This window comes from Primulina eburnea, chromosome 15 (assembly GCF_022965805.1).
Source record: "Primulina eburnea isolate SZY01 chromosome 15, ASM2296580v1, whole genome shotgun sequence".
In the NCBI taxonomy this organism is placed as follows: domain Eukaryota; kingdom Viridiplantae; phylum Streptophyta; class Magnoliopsida; order Lamiales; family Gesneriaceae; genus Primulina; species Primulina eburnea.
In genome coordinates this window covers 30,124,815-30,145,758 of record NC_133115.1, presented here as the reverse complement: position 1 = coordinate 30,145,758, position 20,944 = coordinate 30,124,815, and the positions used below count along the sequence as shown (strand labels likewise).

The 20,944-nt window shown below is 37.7% G+C and overlaps 1 protein-coding gene across 1 annotated transcript; it reads left to right on the top strand.

Moving 5' to 3' along the window:
* The first annotated feature begins 410 nt into the window (after positions 1 to 410).
* LOC140814171 (probable glycerol-3-phosphate dehydrogenase [NAD(+)] 1, cytosolic) lies at positions 411 to 5,281 on the top strand. Its single transcript, XM_073173061.1, has 5 exons — positions 411 to 1,792; positions 3,472 to 3,693; positions 4,120 to 4,367; positions 4,566 to 4,705; positions 4,803 to 5,281. The coding sequence occupies exons 1-5, from the start codon at positions 1,138 to 1,140 to the stop codon at positions 4,921 to 4,923; spliced, it is 1,386 nt and encodes a 461-aa protein (XP_073029162.1). The 5' UTR covers positions 411 to 1,137; the 3' UTR covers positions 4,924 to 5,281.
* Positions 5,282 to 20,944: the final 15,663 nt, after the last annotated feature.

The following is a 20,944-nucleotide window of genomic DNA, read 5'->3' as shown; positions in this document are numbered from 1 at the left end:
TAATATATGATTTTATGTATCAACTTGGCCTTTAAATAGTTAATGAGAAGCACGCATCGATCTTACAAATAAATTAAGGCTCATGTTTTTAAATAAACTTTAAGAGATTTTATAAATTTTAAAAATCGAGGAGATGAAATTATTTATTTATTTATGAGTCTACTCGCTCCATATTTAGATTGAAAACTAATATCATATTTAGATTGAAAACTAATACTTTTGGTAAAAAATATTTTTTTTAAGATTTGATCAAACAAAATATTCATCTTACGAGATTAATTCGTGAAACGATTTTATGTGAGTTTTTGTGAATTTAATATTAATAATATATAATAAAAAATAAAATATTATGGTATTTTTTGTTCATTAGGAGGAGACAAAAGCAAAGGTTGATCCGCATGTCCAGATAGGATCGCTTAGATACATCGAGTTTCATTTGCATGAACATCGATTTCTTCGCAAAAAAGAAAGCCAAGTAACCATTTTCAGCTCGAAGTCGAGAGCTCCGCAGTAAAGCACGAATAATCACCTCCTGTTTATCCTACTCTTACCGGAAGACAGCTCAGCTTCTTTGCTTTATGCTCACATTTTGTCCTTCAAGCTTACGTTTTTTAGGTGGGGTTGGCTTACCTAATTTCTCTTTCTGTTTGACGGGTTATCCAGATCTGGTGCTTGGGAATGTTTTGTTATCGTCCTTACTTCATACGGTTCGTTTTTTATTTTACCCTTAATCGGGGAAACCAATGTGTTTGTAATGGTGTTTCATTGGCTCTGGCCATCTGGCATTCTAGAATTTAAGCTAAAGTCGTTATATTGGTCGATTTTGTTCTGAATTATATGACTGGAGCCGGTTGTTAAAGTTTGGTGTGAAACCCACCAACGAAATCGGCGTGTTCTCGATGTTTTTTTGTTCATACTGTTGTCTTTTTGTATTGCTGTATGAAAGGGGGAGCGAAAGTGTGAAGCCCACGTGGGATCTTCAATTGGGTTATCAAATTTCGATTTGTAGTTTTTGATCTTATTGATTGGCATTTGATATTAAATCTTATCTGTTATATTCACCTCAACAAAGTCTGTGTGCGTGGGACATTTTTTAGTTCAATTCATTTGTTAAAGTGGGAGATTCATTGAAAGAAAATGGTACTTGCTACTGAAAGAGGAAACGGATATTCGAATGGAACGATTCATAACACAAATTGTTCTTCAGAAGAAAAGATTGACGAGCTTCGTGAATTGTTTGGGAAAGTAGATGGGGATCCATTAAGGATTGTCTGTGTCGGTGCAGGGGCATGGGGCAGTGTATTTGCAGCGATGCTGCAAGATGGATATGGGAATTTTCGAGATAAGGTTCAGATTAGAATATGGAGAAGGCCTGGTAGGTCCGTTGATAGAGCCACGGCTGAGCATTTATTTGAGGTGATTAATTCGAGGGAAGATGTGTTGAGGAGGCTGATAAGGCGATGCGCATATTTGAAATATGTAGAAGCAAGATTAGGTGATCGAACACTTAATGCTGATGAGATTTTGAAAGATGGGTTCTGCTTGAATATGATTGACACTCCACTCTGTCCGTTAAAGGTCGTGACAAACTTGCAAGAGGCGGTATGGGATGCTGATATTGTTATTAATGGATTGCCCTCGACGGAAACTCGGGAAGCTTTTGAAGAGATTAGTAGGTTTTGGAAGGAACGAATTACTGCTCCTGTTATTGTGTCTTTGGCAAAGGGAATAGAAGCTGAACTAGAGCCTGAGCCTCGGATAATCACTCCCACTCAGATGATCAATCGAGCAAGTAAGACACATGCACCATTTTTCGTAGCTTTTTATGTGTTTTTACTGATTAAATGGATAGTTTTGTGATATCTTAATTCATGGAGATAAAGTGTTTGTCTCATTTGAGATATTCTATGTTACTCTGGTATCTACTGGTAAATACGATTGATAATTGATTAATACTATGACTTAAAAAAGGTGAAGCAAACTATATAAATTTTAACTTTATTTAATTTCATCTTTCTGATAATATGTATGCTATATATTTAGAGCTGTAAACTCTCTAGGTGGAGATTAATTGGAGGTTTAAGATGATGGTATGAAATACTTTTCAGTAGATGAATAAATCATCTTTTTTTATCTTTTTCCCTGTATGCATGGGAATACAATCATGGATTCTTTTAAAACTATGGTTTATCTACAAATTTCATGTTACTGGATTTGCCTTAAAATTTTAAGTTGCAATGTACGGTTTCTAGTTGACCATGTCATCTGTGTTTCAATAAGAAAAGAAAGGTTATTAAATTCAATGATTAGCTACAAAGAGTATAGCGACCATGAGCTATCCCGATCATGGACTCCCTATGGGACCTTCTGCCGTAAAAACGGGCTCTCTCTGGACTCTGGAGCCTTCTCTCTTACGGGCTTTTCCATGCACCATTACTCATAGAATATCCTCATCCCTGAAAAATGGGTTCAATTGGTTCTGACACTCTAGGAATCTATGTACTCATCCTGGAGGTCTTAGGTTCGAGTGCTTGGGGACGAGGATATTCTATGATTTATGACGCATAAGAAAGCTCATGAGAGAAAAGGCTCCAGAGGGAGCCCGTTTAAGAGAGAAGGTTCAAAATCAGGATAGCCCATAGTCTTTGAAAAAAAAAAAGGACCAACACTCTAGGAATCTAAGTATTTATCCTGGAGGTCTTAGGTTGGGGTTGCGGAAATGAACCCATTTTCTAGGGATGATATTCTATGAGTAGTGGCACATGGGAAATCTCTTGAGGGATAAGGCCCAGAGGGAGTCTATTTACGATAGAAGGCTCTAGAGAAAGCCCAAGATTGGGATAGCCCATGGTTGTTATAAAGAGTGCCTGTGATGAAGAAATTTACATCATGTTAAATTGCTAATAACTTTTAAAGTCTCCTAGTGATCCTGTGCGCTGTTTTTGAACTTGTGCTATACTGCTATTCTTCTAATATCCAACTATTTTATGATCAACTCCAAATGATATGGAACTAAACTTCCGTACTCATTTTGGGTTCATTGCTCCAGTCTTTGCATACTTTCATTGAAGGAATATGTATGATAAGTGTGCATATGAGCACAATAATATGGCCAACCATATAAAACATAGTTAAATTTTAAATGACTTCTGTTGTACCTGAATCATCAAATCAAGGATCAAGGTGCATTTTTGAAAAGTTAGGAAATGTGTTTGTATAAGGTGGATGCTAGGATATTTCAATATAAGCATGTACTAAATGACATACTGTAATCCTTAGCAATCGATCGAATAATTTTCCTTTAGTGTAAAAAATTTATTTTCCTTCTTGCTGTTTACATGTCTCTGATAACACATGGATGGATCAATGTCATAGATGCAATAAATTTTGTTTTGGATCCAACTCTTATATTTTCTTTTTTGAAAATTTGAAATTGACTATTTAATATTTTTAATTGATGGCCTATTTCAGCTAAGGTTCCTATGGAAAACATTCTTTACCTTGGAGGGCCTAATATTGCATCTGAAATTTACAATAAGGAATATGCTAATGCTCGGATATGTGGAACCGAAAAATGGAGGAAACCACTGGCAAAGTTTCTCAGGCAGCCACATTTTATTGTTTGGGATAACGGTGATCTTGTTACTCATGAGGTTATGGGTGGTTTGAAGAATGTATATGCAATTGGGGCCGGTAAGCATTCGTGGATTTTTGTGTACATACATTGTTACATACATACATATATATTAGAGTTTTGTGTTTGCATGTTCTTCAAACTTGAAAAATATGAAAATATGGATAGTAATTATTGTTCCTGACTTATGAAAGAATCAAGGGATTTGTGCAGCTGGTCGTTTTCTCATTTTTTTTAGAAGTTCCGACGTTTTGTGGAGAAGCCGATATAAAGATAGAAGGAACATTATTTTGCCATTACGTCCTGTATATTTTGCTCTTAGTTCATTTTAGCCTTGTGGCTTGTGGTACCTCATGATGTAGGGATTTGTCGTGTAATCTCCTGCTTGAAAATAACGATCCATAATTCTTCTGACAAGACTTCATATTATTCTGATTTCCCGGATGATCATCTGCATTAACATTTATAAATTGAAATATGGATAGGGATGGTTGCGGATCTAACTAACGAGAGTGCGACTAGCAAGTCGGTCTATTTCGCGCACTGTACATCAGAAATGATCTTTATCACGCATCTTTTGACGGAAGAACCAGAAAAGCTTGCCGGTCCTCTATTGGCCGACACTTATGTGACACTGTTGAAAGGTCGTAATGCTTGGTACGGCCAAAAGTTGGCTAAAAAAGAAATAAGCCTCGATATGGGGGACAGCATCAAAGGCAAGGGAACAATTCAGGTATGTGTTTCAAAGTACTAGAACAAATCATGTAATATACTTGTACAAGTTCAATTGAAAAATATATTTATACATCTAAACTAGATGATTAAGAGAGACAGATTAAAGTAACCAGTTTTCGGTCACTTTGGGCGCAGTTTTTATTTCATAAAATCGTTCCCTCTGATAATGGTAACTTATTTCCTCACCTGACTACAGGGTGTTTCTGCTGTGAAAGCATTCTACGAGCTACTTAGTCAATCTTCTCTAAATGTTCTACATCCGAGCAAAAACGAGCATGTTGCTCCAGTGGAGCTGTGTCCAATCTTGCAGACACTATATAAAATCCTGATTTTGAGGTATGTATATATGATATTGATTAACATTTGACGCATCAGCGAATGTAATATATGACAACGTGCTATGATTATTGATTTATCTGAATGTCTGTCTCAGAGAAGTGTCTTGCGAGGGGATTCTTGAAGCCTTAAGAGACGAAACGATGAATGATCCTCGAGAACGTATCGAAATGGCTCAGAGCCATGCAGTTTATCGGCCTTCTTTGCTTGGAAAATAGTCGTATTGGCAAGGGGAATGGTCCATGTTTTTTGTTTATATTATACATGTTGATGAAAATGGGAGGCTACCGGAACTATTAAATTATCAATGAGTTGAATGATGGGTATTTAAGATGGCAAAAACTTGTGTGAGACGGTCTCACAGGTCGTATCTGTGAGAGGGATCTCTTATTTGGATCACTCATACAAAAGTATTACTTTTTATGTTAAAAGTATTACTTTTTATTGTGAATATGGGTAGGTTGACCCGTCTCACAGATTATGATCCGTAAGACGGTCTCACATGAGACCTACTCATTTAAGATAGTTCAGAAGTTGTTTGTGAATTCTTAAATGAAATACATAAATATTACATTTTTTCGTTCTTTTCCACAGATAGAGATGACATCAACGTCAATAAAAATACCTGTTTAAATCGAAAAATGTGTCAATGGTTATTAAATGTTATTCAAGTCAGCATTGATTAAATGTCTTGAGACTGTAAAACAATATTTCCAAAACATAATTTAATGATCCCGATAGGATATGTATATAAAAAATAAATATTTCGAGATACAAACTTGATAAATGCTTCAATCTAAATATATATATATATATATATATATATATATATATATATATATATATATATATATGTATAACATAAATATATCAGTCTTTATTAAATTCCTCATTTTAAATATATGCGTATAACATATATATTTTCATTACTCACGCATAACTTTCAAAATCCATTTTTAAATACATTACTCACAAAAACAATCATCCAAAATCCACACAAAATAAAAAATTTATATATTAAGTCAACATTGATTAAATGTTTCAATTTTTAATCATATTATATACGACATAGTACGAGTGAAATATTAGTTAAGCATAATATAATAATATAAAATTTTAAGAATATAGATAAAAATATGATATGATTTAAAATTATAGATAAAGATATGAATGAAATATTAAAAATAGGCTATTTTAGAAAAATAAACAAATATCAATAAAGTTATATAATGAGGTGTAATTGTAATTTGAAATAAGATTTCACCAAATAAATAAAAATTTAGTTAGTATTGGGGACTCAATTTTGAGTTAATATCTTTTGAGACAGTAATACATGTCTATATCATGATATATGTCAATCAAATTTGTAGGACCGAGTGCTTACCGCTTTACCAAAAGCTATAGCTAGTAGTAATGGTGCAACTCAAATCTTTTAAACCGCACAACAACACAAGCACCACGGTTCGATCGCTCTACCAAGCAGGGACAATTATTGCATCCAACAATCTCCCTCCCAATAATTGCACTCCTTGCAATCAATGGGAATCGAACCCATGACCTTGGCTCTGATACCAATTGTAGGACCGAGTGCTTACCGCTTTACCAAAAGCTATAGCTAGTAGTAATGGTGCAACTCAAATCTTTTAAACCGCACAACAACACAAGCACCACGGTTCGATCGCTCTACCAAGCAGGGACAATTATTGCATCCAACAAAATTCATACATACTATGAAAAGTATTAATTCTGACATAAAGAATAATATTTTTCATGAATTAGGTAGGTCGAATATATGTCTCAGAAAATTTATACGTGAGACTCTCTAACAAGAATTTTTGTTATTGTCTTTAATTAATAGTATAGATATGTTACCGGCTTGTTATGATCGGTGAAATATTTAGAATAAAGGGTTGAATAATAATTTCAAACTTAAAATTCTTCTACCTCTGCAAAGTGTGCTTATAAAATGTTTTAAGAAGTCAGAAGTCGGTCTCGTTCTTTGAAATTGTAGCAGATTACTTTAAGAAGTGCGAAATCAATGCACAACACTTTATTGAGCTAAAATCAGTAGAAGGAAATAAGACACGATACTTGTTTCAAGAAGTTTGAAGGACAAAACTCTTCTGCGTATCTCTTTCTTCTATTTCTAAAAGGTATCACTAGAAGAATTTGATTGATAAAAACCCAATTCAGCATTTCTTACATTTGCCTACTGAAACTCCTAGTATTACAATGCAATCATTTTAAGAAATTTAATTTTGGGAAAGACTCTTCCTCATATTACAAATTCTTCACATTTTACGATAATTAAAGTAATGAAGGAGTGCGAATGAAGATAGCAAAATTTATTTTCTGAATATGACTAGGCTTTAAAGCATGTACTTGTTTTTCTGAGGCTTCAAAAGGCTTGAGTCTTTTTGAAAAACGATTTACAGTAAATTCAGAGTTCGAGAATTGAAGTGATGGAGAGATATTTTGTGAATCATTGAGAAGCCTTTATATAGTTGATCTTCAATATTCAAATAAGAACGACTCTTTTACTCATTAAGAGTACTTGAATCTAGAAATAGACTTTTTTTTATAGTGAGCAACAAATGATCTTGTACAGTTCATTTAATGATATTAAATGAAGTGTTCTATTGTACAGAACAACCTTATTAAATAAGAACATTTTTAGATAGAAAATATAAACAAAATGAATAACAACAGTCTCTTATTAAAGATTATATGATTTGGTGTTAGTCCAACATGTTATTATAAGAAACTAGCAGGATGACTGTTCTCCTGATTTTGAATTACTGAATTCTAGATTTTTTGATGTTTGATTTGACGGCCTACTAGATTTTGTTCTAAATGAGTGTTCTCGTTCTCCTTAACCTTAAAATTAGCAGAACCCTACAATCAATGGCGGAGCCAGGATTTAAAATCTACTCGGGCTAAAATTGTTTTAACAAAAAAAAAAATCCATAACAATTAAAATCATAGTTATGATACATGTTCATCGTAGTCTCAAAAAGTTTCTCATTGACAAGATCTTCAATATTTTCGTTATTGAACTCGCAAGATTCAGAAACCGACAAAACATTGACAATATAATAATATATCTTCATAATCCTGCAAGAAAAATTAATGAAGACCAAATAAAATGAATATCTCTAAAACCATTCATTTAATGTTAGATAATTAAATTAAATATTTTTAAAATAAAACATACAAAAATAATATGTATTGACATAATCTTACTATTGAAGCTGTGATCTACGATTCTTCGAAGTATAATATTCATAAATTATAGAATCCGAGTCTATATTTGAAGCAAACTCTCTCTCAATGTAGATAATCATAGAATCTGTCAGAAAGTCATCTCCCATTTTATTGCGAAGAACTGTTTTAACATGTTTCATAGCCGAAAATGCACGCTCCGTAGTTGTCATGGAAACAGGCAAAGTTAAAACTAGACGGATCAACTTGTCAATCAAATTATAATGTTGCAAATTTTTTGTTTCAAATAACCCTCGGCACAATTATGAGATAGCGGACATTTTCTTAAAATCTTCATGACAAACTACATCGAGCTCATAATGTTGTAGTTGACACCTCATATGATGCATTTCCTGTTCAGTGAAGTCCTCGGGATAATACTTGTCAGCGAGAGTACAAATCTTGTCAATGTTGAACCATTTAAAATTATCTTTTGGATCCAAAGCAGAGCTGAGAATTAGAAGTTCTACTGTCTCATCACTGAATCTAGAGTTTAAACTCTTCCAACTGAAAATCTATTGCAACATTAAATATATCATAATGAAAGTGATGTTCAACTGTGATGGTATCCTTTTTCCGGCATGAACGACTAGAATGCTTATAATGGGAACTCATCTCTGGTATATCGATATCCAATCTTGTGCAAAATGATTTTACATATGAAAGAAGAATATCAAAACCATCATTTCTCAGTGTCAGGAAAAGTTCTTTAGTCGTAGAGACCAAATCCATTGCACTAATGATATCAAGAGATTTTTGTTGCAAGGCACGACAAAGCAAATTTGTGATCCCCAAAATTTTATGCATCAAATGCAAAATAAAAATGAAATCAAAAGACTTCATCACTATTAATGAATAACCAGCTTCCCCGCGCATTGAAGTAGAGGTGCCATCAGTGATAATGTTTTCGAGCACATCAATAGTTGCATCATACATATCTATCAAGCTGCAAATAGAATCAAAATGGGAGCTCCAACGAGTAGTACCTGCTCGATGCAAAGTACCAATCTGATTAGCTCCTCGCCCAGTCTCGCGTTCACTGGCAACAACAGAACGTGCAATTTCATTAACTTGATAAGATTGTAACTCGGCATTGCGCTTGGAAGAAGATGTAACAAGATTGACAATATTTGTCAGATTTGAGAAGAAAAGCCATATAGAAATCTCTTTTTCAGCCGCTGCAACTAATGCTAGTTGGAGGCGATGGGCAAAACAATGTACATAATATGCATAGGGGCAATCTTTAAGAAATAAAGCTTGCAATCCATTAAAAGCACCACTCATGTTACTAGCATCATCATACCCTTGACCTCACATATTATGAATTTCTAGATTATATCTAGTGAGGACATCACATATTTCTTTCTTGAGTGTTGCAGCTATGGTTTCATGAACATGCACAATTTGGAAAAAACGCTCCCGCAAAAACCATGGGCATCAACAAATCTCAAAATTATAGCCATCTGTTCTTTGTTAGATACATCTTTCGCTTCATCCACCAAAATACAAAACTTAGAATTTCCAATTTCATCACGGATTTTATTTCTGAATCTATTACCAATAATATGTAATATTTCTTTTTGAACTTCTGGTGAGGTATATCTTGCATTTCCCGGAGCCTTATCTAAGATAACATCACCAATACTAGCATTCTATTTCCCCAATAGTTTTAACATCTCGATGAAATTGCCACGATTTTGAGAATATGAAGATTCATCATGACCTCTCAATCCACATGCTTGCAAACTAAGCCAACGAACGCTCTCAATTGTTGCTGCCAGCCTTAATCGATTTTTTTGAATCTGTTCAGAAGTTTCTCGATTCATAACTTTATCTATATGACTAGTTACATTCATCAAATCAATAACATATTTTGAAGATTTATTGTGTGTCGAGTTAGAACTTCCCATGTGAGACAAAAAGGCACACTTGGCTCCATCATTAACGCATTTCCAACTTCTAAACCCTTCAATTGTAAATGTAGACTGTTGTGCTTCACTTAATTCAAAAAGATAGCACGGAAAACAAAATACTGCATCCTTCAAAGGAGAGTATGAAGAACCTAAAGGGGGGGTGAATAGGTTCTTTTAGGCCCTTTAGCGTTTTTAAAACGAGTTTGCAAAAATTGCAAGCGGAAGACTTGAGGGACAATCACAAATAAAATGAATGCGTAAAGTAAGTGCGTAAAATAAATGCGTAGTAAAGTAAATGCGTAAAGTAAAGAGGGATAGAGATGTTTATGGAAGTTCGACGAAGAATCGTCTACGTCTCCCCTTCTCGATGAGGATCGAGGTATCACTATATCGACTTGGCTTTAGGAGCTCCAAGCTAGCTTTTACAACCACGCCTCGATGCGTCTACTTGGCCTTGAGGGCTCCAAGGATAGCCACGAACTTTACAACCCACTCGAGAGTATTACTTTCACTCTTTTTCTACAACTCTTTTGATATTACAACTCTTTTAATCAACGCACACAAGAGATAGTAGAAAGCTTTGTAAGAGACAAGAGAGTGGAGTGGGATGTTTTAAAATGCATCCTCAAAGGCCTATTTATACTAGTCTTGGACGCCAAGGTTCGGATCTTCTGTTTATGCTTCGGAACGTCCGATGTGATTGAAATCAATTTCCGTAATTTTGGGATGACTTCGGATCGTCCGTTCTTGACTTCGTAGGGTCCGAACATATGCTTCGGAGGAACCGATCAAACTTCGTTGCTTCCGAACAGTTCTTTCAGACCGTCTATGCACAGCTTCGGAAGGTCCGAACTCCAGTTCGTACCGTCCGAACATTCCCGCGTTTCCGGAGATTTGAAATCTTCAACACTTCGTAGCGTCCGAAATGTCTTCGTAGCGTCCGAAATCTTACTCGATCAATCAGTCATATCAATTTGTCTCCGCATTGAAGTGATTTGATTGCTTGTGTTCGGAACGTCCGATCACGTCTTCGGAACGTCCGAACGCTCTCCTCGCAGCTTCCGAACAGCTTCTATTTTGCTTCTGAATTGCACAATTTCGGACCGTCCGAACCGAATGTCGGATCTTCCGAACGTAACCCGTTCTTAATTTCCTGCATGCCTCAATATAAAACATTAGTACATTTTTAATCCAAGTTTTGGTATCATCAAAACAAAAACTTTGGGATATATTACAGCATTAAAAACATTAATCTCATCCTCGAGATTTGTATGCGTTTAAGGCGTAACAATCTCCCCCTTTTTGATGATCACAAAACTTGGTTAAAAAAATTGAGATAACAATAATCAACATAATCGAAATGGTTATTAAATAACTCCCCCTTAATCAAATAACAAGTCTAAGAGGTTGAATTAAGGCGAATTTAATAACCAATTAATAGCAATTTTAACCAAATAAATTCTCCCCCTTTTTGTGATAAGCAAAAAGACATAAGCATAAAGAGAGACAAATAAACAGGTAAAATATCCACTAATAAATGCAAGTCTTTTATACAATGATGCATAAAGATAAAATAAACAAAAATAACAAAAAACATAATCTAAGAATCCGCATCCCGCGACTCTCTATGTCTCCTCATCTCAGCCTCGATGGAATCCAGACGCGAAGAAGTCTCGGTATGATGGCGCTCTAAGGTAGACTCTAAAAGAGAAAAACGAGTGTCAAAACGAGTCTCCAATCGCTCGAGATACTCGAAAATCCGATCGTAGGGTCCAGAGGGAGCAGGCGGAGTGAAGCCATGAGGAAGGTCATCCATGGTCATCAAAGGAGTGCTAATAGGGTCGGGAACACGCTGATGGGATGAAGAGGGAATATCAACCGAAGGGGTAGGAGTGGTACCCGTAGTAGGGGGACCAGCGGGAAATCCTCTCGTCTGAACGTGAGGAGGAAGGAGACCGAAGGGAACATGAAAGTGTTCGGTCGGACGATAGGACGCAAAGATGCGATCCTTGTCGATGACCCAAGAGGATAAGACGGGATTCCAAGAGAGTCCCATCTTAACAACAGTATCATGGTCGATAGTCTCGCGAGGAGAAATAGATAAGGATTCTTCATCTGTAAAGTCAATGCCCAAATGGGCTAGAATCCGGTTAATGAACCGGCCAAATGGAAAAGAGACGCGAGTAGAAGAAGCCGCGTACTCCATGGCGTACATAAGAAAACGGGGAAGGTTAAAAGGACGCTGGGAGACTAAATAATAGAGAATGTACAGATCGAGATATTTGCAAGTGGAGAGGTCTCCACTGCGAGGAACAATGGAAGAAGTGATAAGCTTCAGAACAAGCTGAAGCTGAGGAGTAAGGTCCTTCGCATGAGGACGATCATCGGCAGGAGTAGGCGGACGACCGAAGATGGTGGTCAAGGCAGTGACTCGATCAAAAGTGGGGTCATTCTCAGTCCAAGACTGAGAGAAGAACTCACTCGGTCCGTCTCGAGGAAGATCGAACCAAGTAGAGAGGTCGGCGGTAGAAAAAGAAATGAACCGACCCTGAACAATGGTAACAACACGAGTGTCATCACCACCAAGAACTAAGGAAAAGTTCGCATAGAACTGATGTATGAGAGAGGGGTAGATGAGATCGGGTACGGAAGGTAGAAAGAAGTTTCCCCAACGTTGAGACTCAATAAGAGTAATCAACGTAAAGAAATTTGCACGAAGATAATCGGTGTGAAGGGTACGACCAGGCAGAATGTTACGGGTTTCGAATTCAGGTGGGGTAGGACGAGGGTTGGGTGGTTGGGTAAGATCATGGTGAAAGGCACCGTGACGAGGGCGAACATTTCGGCCAGCTACGTTACGGCGCGGAGGCATAGTGAGTAGTGAGTGTTTTGTGTGGGGAAAGAAAGAAGATGTGAATTGGCAAATAAATCAGAGGATCCGAACGCCTATTTATAGGCCATGTTCGGACGGTCCGAACATGCGTTCGGAAGGTCCGGAATGTGAACGGAACGGTTAGCTGGCAGGAGGTTCGGACGATCCGATTAATACTCGGACGATCCGATCCTAGAACGGAGACGACGAAGCGTAAACGGAGGGTCCGAAGTCTGACAATCAGGCATGGGAAGGCGCGAACATTTAATGACATCGGAAGGAGTTCGGACGATCCGATGTTTGTTCGGATGGTCCGAAGAAGGAATCGGAGGTTCTGGAACCTATGGTCAGGTTCGGACGATCCGAACACGTTCGGTGGATCCGAGGTAAAACGGAGCATCCGAATAGGAGCGGTGACTCCGAAGTAGCCAAGATGAGGAACACCTAAAATTTAAAATATTTAGCACATAAATGAATGTTGAGCCATAATTATGGATAAATACAATTAATTTGTATTATCCGACATTATAATGCTCACATTAATAATACTCCCCCTCAATTTAACAAATATGTACGAGAGTATTCGACTAGTGTTTACAACTCAATCATGCCAAGTTCACCACGCAAACAAATAAAAGTAGATTCATCTAGTGGTTTTGTAAAAATATCAGCAATTTGATTCTTGGTGTCAACATAGTGAAGTTCAACATCATTTTGCTCAATGTGATCACGAATGAAATGATGTCGAATGTCAATATGTTTAGTACGAGAATGTTGAACTGGATTCTTTGTTAGACATATGGTGCTTGTATTATCACAAAAGATTGGAATTTTTGAAAAAGTAACACCATAGTCGAGTAATTGATACTTCATCCAAAGAATTTGTGCACAACAACTACCGGCAGCCATATACTCGGCCTCGGTCGTTGAAAGTGCAACACAGTTTTGCTTTTTAGAAAACCATGACACCAAGCAATTTCCCAAAAAGAAACAAGTTCCACTAGTGCTCTTTCTATCCACCTTATATCCTCCAAAGTCGGCATCACAGTAAGCTTTTAAATCGAAAAATGAGTTCTTAGAATACCATAATCCGAGATTTGGAGTATTTGAAAGATATTTGAAAATGCGTTTTAAGGCGAATAAGTGTGATTCCTTTGGACATGATTGAAATCGTGCACACAAGCAAACACTAAACATAATGTCAGGTCTACTAGCAGTCGCATAGAGTAGGGAGCCAATCATGCTACGAAATAACTTTTGGTCAACAGGTTTACCTCCCTCATCTTTGTCGAGTCTGACTGTCGTGCTCATAGGTGTGGATGAGGCTTTGGAAGACTCCATCCCAAACTTTTTTAGCATCTCCTTGATGTACTTTCCTTGGTTGACAAAGAAACCATCCTTGCATTGCTTGATTTGGAGACCAAGGAAGTAGTTGAGCTCGCCCATCATGCTCATCTCAAAGCGATCCTGCATAAGCTTAGAAAAATCTCTACACAAGTGTTCATTAGTAGCACCAAAAATAATATCATCTACATATATTTGTACTATCAGCAAATCATTATTTTTAGTCAAGGTAAATAAGGTAATATCAACTTTACCTCTACAAAAACCATTAGACAGCAAAAAGGTAGATAATTTCTCATACCAAGCTCTAGGAGCTTGTTTCAAACCATACAAAGCCTTATCAAGTTTATACACATAATCAGATAAGTGCACATCTTCAAAACCAATAGGTTGCTCAACATACACTTCTTCTTTCAAATCACCATTAAGAAAAGCACTTTTAACATCCATTTGAAACAATTTAAAGTCTCTAGAGCAAGCAAAAGCAAGTAGCATGCGAATGGATTCTAGTCTAGCAACAGGGGCATAAGTCTCATCATAATCAATTCCCTCTTCTTGACTATATCCTTTAGCTACTAGCCTAGCTTTATTTCTAGTGATTGTACCATGCTCATCTAACTTGTTCCTAAATACCCATTTAGTTCCTATGACAGGTCTATCAGTGGGTCTAGGTACAAGATTCCAAACTTTATTCCTTCTAAATTCATTTAGTTCATCTTGCATAGCAATAATCCAAGAATCATCAAGTAAAGCTTCTTCTATGTTCTTAGGCTCTATGTGAGAAAGAAAAGCAAGATAATTGCACATATTAGAAGAGCGAGTAGATACTCCCTTCGATGGGCTACCAATGATGAGGTCCATGGGATGATCCTTGTGTGTAGTCCACTCCTTCGGAAGAGGTGCGTCCTCTTGATCTTTAGGAACATTATCTAGGCTTGTGGACTCCAACTTTTCGCCAAGGATATCTATATCATCATCATCAGAAACAACAGTTCTAGGCAAGCAAGGGTTAGTTTCATCAAATATGACATGAATAGATTCTTCAACTAGTAAAGTACGTTTATTAAAGACTCTATATGCTTTGCTAGAAGTAGAGTAACCAAGAAAGATACCTTTGTCCGATTTAGCATCGAACTTACCCAGGTTGTCCTTACCATTGTTGTGGATGAAGCATTTTGATCCAAAAGCGCGGAAGTAAGAAATGTTAGGCTTTCTCCCTCTCCATAGTTCGTATGGAGTTTTCTTGAGAATTGGCCTTATTGATACGCGATTGATGATGTAACAAGCAGAACTCATTGCTTCAGCCCAAAAATATTTTGGTAGAGAATGCTCACATAGCATGGTCCTTGCAATCTCTACTAGGGTCCTATTCTTCCTCTCAACGACACCGTTTTGTTGAGGAGTTCTAGGACAAGAAAAGTTGTGACCAATGCCTTTGCTTTGACAAAAAATTGAAAAATTTTCATTTTGAAATTCCGTTCCGTGGTCACTACGGATTTGTTTGATCAAAAGATTTTTCTCATTTTCAACCTTTTTGACAAAAATTTTGAAATGATCAAAGGCATCATTTTTGTGGGCTAAAAACAATGTCCAAGTAAAACGTGAAAAATCATCTACAATGACAAAAGCATAAGATTTTCCTCCTAGACTAGTTGTCCTCGAGGGACCACATAAATCTAGGTGAAGTAATTCAAGGGGCATAGAAGTGGATACAAAATTTTTATTTTTGAAAGATTCCTTTGTGTGTTTACCAAGTTGACAAGCATCACAAAAAGAATCTAATTTTAAATTCAGCTTTGGCATTCCGGAAACTAGGTCAAGTTTTAAAAGTTTTTCTATGGTGCTCATCCCAACATGACCAAGTCGTCTATGCCAAAGAATGTTGTCATCAACATTTAATGTTACAAGGCTTTTTATTTTTGAAAAAGATGAAATCTTTAAATCGACCTTGTAAACATTTTCACTTCTATAACCTTTGAAACTAATGGTTTTGTCAGTTGTGAGTGATACAGTGCAATCGTGTGGTGTGAATTTGACTTCATAACCCCTATCGCACAATTGACTAATGCTTAGGAGGTTATGTTTAAGCCCTTTCACAAGAAGTACATCATCAATAATAGTAGAGTTAGATATACCTATTGAGCCGATGCCTTCTATGATCCCTTTGTTGTTGTCTCCGAAGGTCACCGATCCCTTTTCTTTTGGTCGAATGGATTGTAGCAGCTTCTTTTCTCCCGTCATGTGTCGAGAGCATCCACTGTCAAGATACCAAGTGCTCGATGACTTGTCTCCCCTTTGTCCCTACAAGGTTGAGATACAGTTTGATAGTTGGTACCCGTTTCTTTGGGTCCTTTGGGGTTAGTAGTAGTTGGGGATTTGGGGATCCATTTCCAATAACTATTCTTGTTGTGTTGGTGTCTAAGTTTCTTGCATTTAGGTCTTATGTGGCCTATCTTACAACAGTAAGTACATGTTGGTGGTGTTCTTGGTTTTGCCTTTGCGATAAGACTAGCGAAGTTGACTGATTTCTTTTCATATCCTAGACCTCCTTTGTCGAAGTTACACCTTTGCATGCTCAAGAGGTTTTCTAGTTTACCGCTACTCACATTGAACTTGTTGAAGGCTTTCTCTAAGTCTCTTAGGTTTGTCTTGAGCTTAGTGTTGTCATGCATCCTAGCTTCTAGTTCAGTTTTAAGTTGCTTATTCTCATTTCTAAGTGACTTAGCCTTATTGTACATACTAGTGTAAGCGGAGAGTAATTCATCGTAAGAGGGTACCTCGTCGTCATCCGAGTCGGTCAGATGATCTTCCTTCGCCATGAAGCATAGGATAGACTCCTCTTCGTTGTCGCTGTCGCTCCACGTGGCTAGAAGGGCCTTTTTCTTGTCTTTGCCGGCCTTCTTCTTGGAGGGACACTCGTTTGCATAGTGACCCTTTTGTTGACAGTTGTAGCAGGTCACTTCCTTCTCAAACTTTTTGTCTTTCTTGTTGAAGTTGGAACTCCGCATGAATCTTTTGAACTTTCTAGTGAGGAGTGCCATTTCTTCATCGTCGCTATCTTCAAGTTGACTTGTCAAGGCGATCCCTTTCGCCTTTACTTTGTCGTCATCTTTCTTTGTCTCCTTCCGGGTAGATACTTCAAGTTCATGGGTCTTTAGGGTCCCATGAAGTTGATCAAGGTCGTAGGATGCCGCATCTCCCTTGTTGGATTCAATGATAGCCGTGCGCTTTGCATCCCATTCCGCCGGTAATGCTCGAAGGGCTCTCCTCCACACTTGTTTAGTTGGGTAGTTCTCACCAAGTTGGGCAAGCTCATTGATGATTTGGGTGAGTCGCCGGAACATGGTGTCGATATCCTCCTTGGGTTCCATCTCAAAGGTCTCGTACTTGAGTTGGAGAAGGTCTATCTTCGTTTCTTTGACTTGATTGGTTCCCTCGTGGCAAATCTCCAATTTGTCCCAAATCTCTTTGGCGGAGGTACAAGCCGAGATTCGGTTGTATTCATTCATATCTAGAGAACAATGAAGAATATTCATAGCTTTAGCATTTTGAGAGATAAGTTTCATATCGTCCTTGGTGAAGTCATCCATTCCCTTAGGAATTTCCTTATTATCCACCGTTTTCATGGGGATATAGGGACCTTTCACCGTTATTTTCCAAAGGTCGTAATCGACGGATTGGATGTATAGAGATATTCTATTTTTCCAATATCCGTAATTAGTACCATTGAAAAGAGGGGGACGATTTGTGGATTGTCCTTGGGCATACTCGCTTGCTAGATTGGCCATTTTAAAAGATTTTGAAAAACCTGGCTCTGATACCACTTGAAGAACCTAAAGGGGGGGTGAATAGGTTCTTTTAGGCCCTTTAGCGTTTTTAAAACGAGTTTGCAAAAATTGCAAGCGGAAGACTTGAGGGACAATCACAAATAAAATGAATGCGTAAAGTAAGTGCGTAAAATAAATGCGTAGTAAAGTAAATGCGTAAAGTAAAGAGGGATAGAGATGTTTATGGAAGTTCGACGAAGAATCGTCTACGTCTCCCCTTCTCGATGAGGATCGAGGTATCACTATATCGACTTGGCTTTAGGAGCTCCAAGCTAGCTTTTACAACCACGCCTCGATGCGTCTACTTGGCCTTGAGGGCTCCAAGGATAGCCACGAACTTTACAACCCACTCGAGAGTATTACTTTCACTCTTTTTCTACAACTCTTTTGATATTACAACTCTTTTAATCAACGCACACAAGAGATAGTAGAAAGCTTTGTAAGAGACAAGAGAGTGGAGTGGGATGTTTTAAAATGCATCCTCAAAGGCCTATTTATACTAGTCTTGGACGCCAAGGTTCGGATCTTCTGTTTATGCTTCGGAACGTCCGATGTGATTGAAATCAATTTCCGTAATTTTGGGATGACTTCGGATCGTCCGTTCTTGACTTCGTAGGGTCCGAACATATGCTTCGGAGGAACCGATCAAACTTCGTTGCTTCCGAACAGTTCTTTCAGACCGTCTATGCACAGCTTCGGAAGGTCCGAACTCCAGTTCGTACCGTCCGAACATTCCCGCGTTTCCGGAGATTTGAAATCTTCAACACTTCGTAGCGTCCGAAATGTCTTCGTAGCGTCCGAAATCTTACTCGATCAATCAGTCATATCAATTTGTCTCCGCATTGAAGTGATTTGATTGCTTGTGTTCGGAACGTCCGATCACGTCTTCGGAACGTCCGAACGCTCTCCTCGCAGCTTCCGAACAGCTTCTATTTTGCTTCTGAATTGCACAATTTTCGGACCGTCCGAACCGAATGTCGGATCTTCCGAACGTAACCCGTTCTTAATTTCCTGCATGCCTCAATATAAAACATTAGTACATTTTTAATCCAAGTTTTGGTATCATCAAAACAAAAACTTTGGGATATATTACAGCATTAAAAACATTAATCTCATCCTCGAGATTTGTATGCGTTTAAGGCGTAACAGAGTACTCTAACCATGGAAACTTTTTAAACCATGTATATTGAAATCGACGATGTTGCTTCCCTGATTCAGACCGTGGGTATTCCGACAATTTAGGTTGATATGGCCCCATTTTGATATAAGCTCGTCTAATTTCATCACGATTGAAAGTTTAGTTTCCACAGTGTGAACGTGACGAGGGCGAATGTTGTGTGTATCAGAATGTAGGTGTTGTTCGTAGGTGTTGTAACACCCACGACAACATGCAGCGGAAATTATACTTTTAACACACTAACATGTAACTGGAACAATAGTAATACGAGAGACGAGTCAGTTAATTATGCACAAGTATAAAATACTTGTGCGTTGCCTTAGGGCAAAATAATTTACTAGAAAAACTTGTAAGTTTACAAAAGCCAATACTAGTGAAAGAATAAAACAACTCCCTTAAAAAGGTGAGTAACAAATTGCATCCTAAACCTCTAACAAACCATATAATCAAAACAATATGAGATGCATCAACTGAGAAGTGAAAAATCTTCAAAACTCAACACTCTAATCAAAACAGTGATTAGGTGTTGTCTTCAGATGTTGTCAGCACTTCACAGCAACAAGCTTTCAAGGACACGAGATTTGCTATTCTCGGAAAACGTCTCTGCGTATCAATTCGTCTCTTACTCCCAAAAAGCACCAGCGCCGAGATCAATATCTTCTTCTCTTATTTATACCCACTTCATCCTTTTTCCTATTAAACATGGAAAACCAATTTCATTAGGAAACAAACTCTATTGAAAATAAGGATAATATATCTTATAGATAATATCTTGAGTCTTTTGAGTCCACACGAAATCATACTCCAGAAAGGCAAAAATACTAAGGATATTATCAAAAGGAAAGTAATTGATAAGGAAAATATATCAAGGAATAAATCAAGGAATAAAATCCCTTTCAATCTCCCCTTTTTTTGCCTTTCTGGACAAAACCAGTAAAAATGGTTACTCCCCCTGGATTAGTCAACCAGTTGTTGACTCCCCCTGAAAAACAAACCCAGTAAAATTCGCAAGTTAGATGTTGTAGGTTAGATGTTGCAACACTCAGATTATAACATCGATTAGTTCAATATCAAGGGGAAACTAAGAACATAACAGAAGCAGTTAAGGCACACCAATGTCAGAATTTTATGAATTACAACCAAAAAAACATCAGTCAGTTTCCTTCACTCCTGTTTGCGTCATCATCAGCCATTTTTGTCCCACTGGTCCCAGCAGCAGTGTTTACTCCCTCTTTTTGTCCAGAATGGAGACTTGCCGCTAGCAAAAGCTCATAATCAGCCACTTGATTTTCATAATGCTCGATGGTCGCCCTAGCATTATCAATCTGTTGTCGACCATAGGCGATTTGAGCACGAATGTAGGAGAGGGACAGTGTATCATAGCCAGCAGGAGGTGTCGGGGGCAGACTAGAAATGTCGGGCAGAGGGTCAGATGTTGTTTCACCAGTGTGGCCAACATCTGCAGCAACACTCGAACCCATCCAAGGCAGATCGACTTTTCTGTTGCCTTTGAAGTAAGCTGGGGAAATCTTCAGGGAATCGCCAACAGGGCAGAGCTCTTCATCAATATCCGGAATGAACCCTTGAGATTCCAGGATGCCATAGATGAGCGAAGGGTAAGGGAGCTTGGTTTTCTTGAAATCCCCTTGAGAGTATTGCACTGTATTCTGAAAAACCAGCTTCCCAAAGTTAAAAGCACGCCCGGTTCCAATAGCAAATAGCATGATGGCCTGTGAGCGAGTCACGGTGGTAGTGTTGCTCGATGGAGTCCAGTTCCAAATAGCAGTTTTATGCAGAACAGAAAAGAAGGAGGTGAGATTTGCAGCACTCAATTTCTTGGGATGA

Bases quoted from the DNA above. Each gene is read 5' to 3' on its own strand.
- LOC140814171 (XM_073173061.1), top strand. From the start codon at position 1,138: ATGGTACTTGCTACTGAAAGAGGAAACGGATATTCGAATGGAACGATT. The intron at 3,694-4,119 runs GTAAGCATTCGT...AAATATGGATAG, and splicing joins TGTATATGCAATTGGGGCCG to GGATGGTTGCGGATCTAACT. The intron at 4,368-4,565 runs GTATGTGTTTCA...ACCTGACTACAG, and splicing joins AAGGCAAGGGAACAATTCAG to GGTGTTTCTGCTGTGAAAGC.